General features: G+C 42.1%; 1 protein-coding gene across 1 annotated transcript in view; it reads left to right on the forward strand.

The window, feature by feature from the left end:
* The window catches only part of MAP3K20 (mitogen-activated protein kinase kinase kinase 20), a 129,093-nt gene extending 124,044 nt beyond the window's left edge, over positions 1–5,049 (forward strand). The window contains exon 20 of the mRNA XM_048869632.2: positions 618–5,049. Within this exon, the coding sequence (XP_048725589.2) occupies positions 618–1,309 (692 nt within the window). The 3' untranslated portion in view covers positions 1,310–5,049. The remainder of the gene's footprint in view (positions 1–617) is intronic.
* Positions 5,050–7,822: the final 2,773 nt, after the last annotated feature.

Consider the following 7,822-nt stretch of genomic DNA (forward strand, 5'->3'; position numbering starts at 1 on the left):
CAACATGCTGAAAGAACAGATTTCCTTCCCTGTATATAGGTTATTTTTGTGACTTACTGTATTTTATTGGCTCACAACTATAGTCCTTGGAGCACTTGCTGGTGGTCCAGGTGGACAGCTGGCCTGTCACATGATGTTGTGGCTCCTTGTTTCAAGCTTCTTTTACAGGTCTCAGGCTCTTCTTTGCAATGTAGGCTGTGGAATCATTTCCCAAGGGCAGTAGCTGAAGACAGATCAGAGGGGATATTTAAAACTAGACTACACAAAACACAAGAAAACATTCTATAGGAAGCAAACCTGCTTTGGTGGGTAGATGGACTGAATGGTTTAATAGGTCTTTTCCATTTCTAACCTCTGTGATCCACACAGGTGACACTATATGCACCAGTTAATTGATGCATTAAATAACATTGTTTTGAATACTGTAAAACCTGGCATTAATTTCTGGCAGGCTGAGAGGGAGGGGAATAACTTGACGGATATGTTAAATTTTGCTACATTCTTAGCAGCAATTACTCTCTAGATATTTTGAGTCCTTATTGCAGGTCTTTATTAAGTGGGAATGCAATTTCTTGGCGATTCAAATCATGTGACTCTTGTTTCCATTTATATTTCAGATATAGATGTTGAATGGATGTACACTCTAAGACTGCGTCAGATGGAAAAAAGCACTTCACACCATCATTCCCATTCCCACAGTCCTAACAGTGTGACACAATTTTTACCATACCTTCACAACCAAGACTCCTATGCTGCTGCTGTAAGACGGACACGAGTTCCTATTAGCTATCAGATTACACCAATAAATCATTCCAGAAGTTCATCTCCAACCCCATATGGACTGATGAGAACTCTATCGTCGCTACATCTTAATTCAAAGGGAAGTAGTACCTCTAGCGCAGCTTCTGATAGCCCTTCAGAAAGGGACAGATCTGCAGGCAAAAGCAGGAGCAGTTATGTCCGTGACTCTGGACTCTCCATAAATGGAAGATATAGTGGAAAAAGCCCACAAACTGCTTCTGCAGCACCTAGTCATTCTGGAAGAATGTATAGGACTTCCCAGTCAACACTCAACCCATCAAAGTCATATGACCACAAAAAGCGCACACACTATCCCCATCAACCCAAGTCCATACCAGGTATGCCTTTGAAAACAGAAAGCAAACCTAAAGAAAATGATGAAGAGACCAAAGTTAATGAAGGTGGATGGATAAAGGTAGAGTATTCAAAGAAATCTCATAGACAGAGTACAGGCAAGTTACCTAAAGAGAGACCAAAGGGAACTTGGCGAAACCGGAGAACGTTCTGAAGAGGGGACTAGCTGACATTTTCTAGAGCGGTTTTTTCCCTTTAATTTAACAGAATTTTTGGTTTATACAAACCAAACCAGACCTACTGCTTAAAATTTTTCCACCCTTAGTATATGCCTTCTAGAAGACACTACCTCTTACTGAGATGACAGCCAAACTCACTCAGTCAATGGCCACTGTTGGAAGACAGGACACTTGGCTAGATGGACCATTGGTCACCCAGTATGCCTGCCTATTCTCATGTTCAAACAGAGAGCAGAACCGGGGTCCCACTAGTAGTCACAGCTCCCACAAAGAACATCTGTCAGGGACAGCTTCCTGGTCATGATGTTTTCATTCCAAATGTTGGTGAATTGCAACTTCTTTTCTCTCCTCCCTTTCTTGGCTTGTGTCCCTGGTTGGCTGGGAGTCCATTACATTAGCTTAATCATTCAATACAAACTAAATAAGGTAACTGTGTATCATGACAAAAAGTTCTTCTGTTCATTCTTATCAAGTGTTGCTGTTATGGCACCCAGCAACCTCACGCTCTGGGTGCCAGTAGTGTGCCCTGATGTTCAGGAAGAGATCATTATCTTAGCCCTGGTCTACACTAGGACTTTAAGTCAAATTTAGCAGCATTAAATCGATGTAAACCTGCACCTGTCCACATGATGAAGCCCTTTATTTTGACTTAAAGGGCTCTTAAAATCGATTTCCTTACTCCACCCCTGACAAGTGGATTAGTGCTTAAATTGGCCTTTCTGGGTCGAATTTGGGGTACTGTGGACACAATTCGATGGTATTGGCCTCCGGGAGCTATCCCAGAGTGCTCCATTGTGACTGCTCTGGACAGCACTCTCAACTCAGATGCACGATTGTTTGCCGTTGCTCTGACACAGGGAAGGGCGACTGACGACACGGCTTACAGGGTTGGCTTACAGGGAGCTAAAATCAACAAAGGGGGTGGCTTTACATCAAGGAGTATTTCAGGCAGGACTTCACAGAGGGTTCCAATAAGAAACGGTGCACCTAAGTTATTGTTCTTATTGGAACAAGGAGTTTAGTCTGGCCTCAGATTGATACATGGCTAGATTTACCTTGCTGCACCTTCTCTGTGAGTGACTGCAGTGTGACCTAGAGGAATGAGTCCCCTAGATGGGGGGCGGAGGGGGGGGTTTGCAAATGAGTACAAAACAAATCTGGTCTATTTCTTGTTTTGATACACTCCATCTATCTTTTACATCTTTGGCTGGCAGCAGACGGTGCAGAAGGACTGCATGCCATCCACATCTCATGGCTGCTCAGCAGAAGGTGGTACAATAGGACTGCTAGCCATCCGCATCTCTTGCCTGCCCGGCAGAAGATGATGCAATAGGACTGCTAGCAATCCGTATCACCTGCCTGCTCACCATAAGATGGTTCAATAGGACTGACTGCAGGACTAAAGAGAATGACTTGATCAAGTCACTCCAAATTTAGTCCCTGCGCCCATGTCTGCCCAGGCGCTCCTGATCGACCTCACACAGGCGACCAGGAGCACCTCGGACATGATGATGACGGCTCCCAGTCCTATTGCACCATCTGCTGCCACAAGGCAATGGGTTGCTGCTGCTGTGTAGCAATACAGTACCGTGTCTGCCAGCACCCAGGAGACATACGGTGACGGTTACCTGAGCGGGCTCCATGCTTGCCGTGGTATGGCATCTGCACAGGTAACTCAGGGAAAAAAGGCGCGAAACGATAGTCTGCCCTTGCTTTCACGGAGGGAGGGAAGGAATGGTGGCCTGACGATATGTACCCAGAACCACCCGCGACAATGTTTTAGCCCCATCAGGCATTGGGATCTCAACCCAGAATTCCAATGGGCAGCGGAGACTGCGGGAACTGTGGGATAGCTACCCACAGTGCAACACTCCGGAAGTCAACTCTAGCCTCGGTACTGTGGAAGCACTCTGCCGAGTTAATGCACTTAATGCACTTAGAGCATTTTCTGTGGGGACATACACACTCGAATATATAAAACCGATTTCTAAAAAACCGACTTCTTTAAATTCGACCTAATTTCCGTAGTGTAGACATACCCTTATTTCACAACCCTCAGTACAGATCTCCCCTCCACACACCCCAATTCTGCTCAGTCTGCTCCTGACCTTCCTCCCTCTGCTTCCAGTTTGCCCTCCACGGATGAGAAATCCCCACCTCTCCCTTCATTTAAAGGCACAGCTCCCATATATTAACACACTGTGAGACATGGATTTGTCATGATCAGAAAGGAAAAAAAGGTGACAGGTTTTTTATGCTGTTCTTAGGAGAGAAAAAGAGAGAGAAATTATCTTGACAATAGCTACATCTAATTCTATTGAAGCCTGTGATAATATTTATCCCTGTGCAGCTCGCATTTTTTAAATTGCATTTTAAGTGATATCTTGTCTTGCAGTCTTCAAGTAGTAAAGAGAAGGTCAGCAAACTTTGTGATTAATGTGGTCTGTAACTCCACAGAGAGGAAAGACACAGCTGTAGGCCTGCTTCTCTTCAGAAAGTTTCTTGTTGACCTTTTCACTTAAATTGAATTTCATGCAATTAAAAAAAGTTAAGATTTCCCAAGATTAAAAAAAAAAAGAGAGAGAGAGAGAGAACCGAAAAGAAGCCCAAAGCAATGATGGCACAAGCTTGAAGTTGAAAAGCTGTAAATTAGTGATGACTTTTGTTGAGAGAGGCAGCAAATTCCAGCCTTGCTGCAACATGACTGTGAGCAGCCGGGGGTCCTGTAAGACAATGGGCAGGACTTTCTGGAATGCAGCTAGAGTCAATTTCAATGAAACCGTTTATAAGGTGTAAGGTTGGAAACTGACACGAGTCCACCCAATTTAAGCTTAATCAATTTTTGCCTTTATTTATAAATTTTTCAGACAGAATTGCTCCTTATAATTCCTCATCATATAAAAACAAATAAAATGGAACAAGCAGGGGCCCAAGTTACTGAGTTCCTGGGTACCAGGAGCCTCTTGTCCCCTTCAGGGTGCTCATCTCAGTTTCTGGTCCAGTATTCGCCGACTTGGGCCCTGTTTGCTTGGTGTCTTATATCTTCTGACATTACATATTCATTAGCTTTCTTCCAATCAATGATGAACATTGTGTCTTACATAACCTGTACAATACTCATGTGCAAGCTTCAAACTTTTGCTATCTACGCTGTTTTCATGTCATTATGCCTCATGTCCCCCTACTCCTGTTTCTCCCAACATAGAGACTTTTTAGCGTTATGTTTTGTGTATTTTATTGTATTGGTTAACTTCCTTTTATCTATGTCCTCCAACACTATACATTCCATGAACAAAACATCACCTTTATCCTTTCAGCTGTGAACATTACGTAAGCCCACCTACAAAAGAGAGAAATTGGCACATCAACACTCACGTCAGAGCAAAGGCTAGGCCAAAGCCTTGGCATAAGTACTATCCTGGCTGATCCAGACTCATTCACTATACATAATCATAAACCTTTAACATCAGACTAACAAAATGTAACCCTTATATTTACCATTCAGTAATTCTTCAGCTTCGAAAATCGTAATTCAATACTGTACATACATATCCTAAATTGTTCATTAACCTTTATTTTTTGAGTAGGGGAGTGATGGAGAACAATGTGACCTTAATGTTAGCATTTTCTTATTGTTTCCAAACATGGATGATCTGGGGACTTTTTGCTCAAAGTCTAGCATCACACTTGGATATTATTAAAAGCATTGTCAGTATTTTGCCTGTTGCATTTTGAAGTACTTTATACAATTTTAGGGCCTAGGTATAATTAATTGTTCCCCGACATATTTATTCTTTGCTGGCCAAAATAAGTGACAACAATCCTATTTTTGCAGCGAGTCTCAGAGCCCCAGATGACTTGGGCTCATGGGGCTCCTTCCATGGACTAAAAATAGCAGCATAGACAGTCCCACTTGGACAGGCACCTGGCCTCTGAAACACGACAAGGGAGATGGTTCTCAGAGCCAGAGCAACAATGTCTGCGTTGCTATTTTTAGCCCCATAGCTGAGTCAGTTAATCCAGGCTCTGCAACTTGTTGCGACAAGGTTGAGTTTTTTTGTTCCGTCTGTTTGCAGTGTAGATGTACCTTTAGATAGATAAATGATTGTGGATTCCCAGGTATTGTTAGTTTCACTTCAATATTCACCAATGCAAAGTATCAAATATCCTTTCCTTTGAAGCTATTTTTCGACACTTTCTACCAAAACAAATGTATTGTGAAGGCTGTGCAGTCAGTTTCCATTCTGATTATCAGCCGGTCACAGGGCCAAGGTGAAACACAGAGAGAAAAGTTACCTGGAGCTCAAAAATCAGGATAGGTTTTATTGTGCAGGGACTCTGGGTTAATCCAAATTTACAACCTGCAGACTGCTCAGTTTTACACTGAGGATTTAGAATGCTGCTCACGGACTGAGGATCAGCAAGCTGCAAAAGGTGCCTTTGTCCCCATCTCTCCACACTTGGTCTGAGCACAGCTCAGCTGGTCTGAAGAATCGGGGTAACAAATTTTAGGCGCTGATTTAAAAAAAAAAAAAAAAAGTCATAGAATAAACACTGCACAACTATCATCGTTATCCTAGACCTTGTCTACACAGGTAAATTGACCAGTATAATTGGTTCAGAATAAGCTATTCCAGGATAGCTTTCCCTGTGGAGACACTGCTCCAGAATAGCGACTTTATTTCAGAATCATTATAGAACAGAGTAATTACTCCAGAACAAAAGTCACTTTTATTCAGGAATGGGGTGTCTGGAATATTTTAGTCTGCAATAGCTATGCAGTATGAACTGTAAGATGGGACCTGGAGGCTGACATCACAGCTCAAAGCTGAAATTTTAGTTGTGGCTCTACCAGCCCCCAAGTGATAGGGAGTGGATGCTAGATTAGGTCTAAGAGCTCAAACCAGGTACCTGCAAACAAGGGATGTTTGGAGGCCTCTAAGTATGTCATTATGGCTCTGTGATTTACTTATGAATCACCATCATGTAGGTTGTCATTCCTGGAGCGGCTGCCCTCAAAAGCTGCCATACCTCACAGTGTCATGCCAGACAATGCTCATTGGATTGATTCCTAGATATCTCAATACCAGAAGCAGAGCTTCCGAGAACAACATAAAAACAGCTGTCTGCGCCATTTTGAACTGAATTATAATAAGGAGGGAATTCTGCTGCTCCTGATGTAGCCATTTGGCTCGATCAACTTCAGATGAAATTGTAGTTGCTGCTCTACACCGGCCCTACGAAAGAAGAGGAAGAAGGAGGGAACTGGCAGGTTGAGGTGGAGACATACTTGTTACACTGAATTGGGGGTTTTATTTCCTGTGTTCAAAACATGTTCACTCAAAACCAAGCTAGCAGAAACAGGGGTCACTATTGGTAGGGCCTCATTGTAGAAAACCTAAGAACTTTATCACTTAACTATCTTTCCCTTTCACAAACATATTACATGACAGAAGATGGAACAAAATAACAACAAGACTGAGCTAGAGCTCAGTTAGTCTGTATGTATAGCTGTGTGATGATAAAGTTGTTTTATGTTTGTTTTGAAGTGCTCAAAGCTGTTGAGCCACTCTGATTTACTTGAGCATGGCCTGAAAGAATAGATGCATAAAGTAGCTATTGCCTTAGTTAGGGTACATGGAAAATCAAACACTGAACCTTGTTCCCCACTCAGAACAAGAATTGTACTTTAATTGGTGTTCCCTAACTAATATTTCTTGGTCCAACCAGAGTTGAATTTTGTGTAATACCTCGTGTTAATTGTACCTGAGAATATTTGCTAGAATTGGGCCTCAGTGGTAAAATTTGAAGATCCAAAGATCAGGAATGGAGAAGGTTGCATCCAGGATCATGGTTTGAGGCTTCCCTAATCCCAGAAAGAATCTGTGACAGTTTGCAAGAGGGTATTTACTTTACAGATGGGTCAGGAGGACAACAGGGTAATTATACTGATCTTGGATAAGGCCTGACCTGACAGAGATTCTAGGAGGTGTGCTATTGGCGGTAGCCATCCAAGAGCTGTCAGCTGGCGGTGGCTGATTATCAAGATGTCCAAACTGATTCCTCTGCTGTTTGTAAGCAATTTAATTCTGTGCCTAATTTTAATCTGCAATGTACTGTGTGTGTCCACATCTGCTGTGTTAAAGCATTCATTAGCATTTAAAGGGAAATCTGATGGTATTGATCACTCTTATTAAAACTAAACGATCACGTATCTGTGACTAACTAGAAATCTTCTCCATGTGTAATGATGGCTGTTAAAGCAACAGTGACAGAACTTGTCAAAAATCAATGTGCTAAAAGTATTTGATAGGCCAGAGTGAGGTGTTAAAACTCATCTTGTATTCAGATGCAGGTGTGAAGGAAAATATAAATTACAAAGTAGCAAACTAGTAACATTTAAAACTATCAGTTTGAAATACATTTTATTCAAATCCTGTTTAAAATATTAAAATATTATTTTTAAAATCACAAAATGCACTGTACAC

This window comes from Caretta caretta, chromosome 11, assembly GCF_965140235.1.
Source record: "Caretta caretta isolate rCarCar2 chromosome 11, rCarCar1.hap1, whole genome shotgun sequence".
Taxonomy (NCBI): Eukaryota; Metazoa; Chordata; order Testudines; family Cheloniidae; genus Caretta; species Caretta caretta.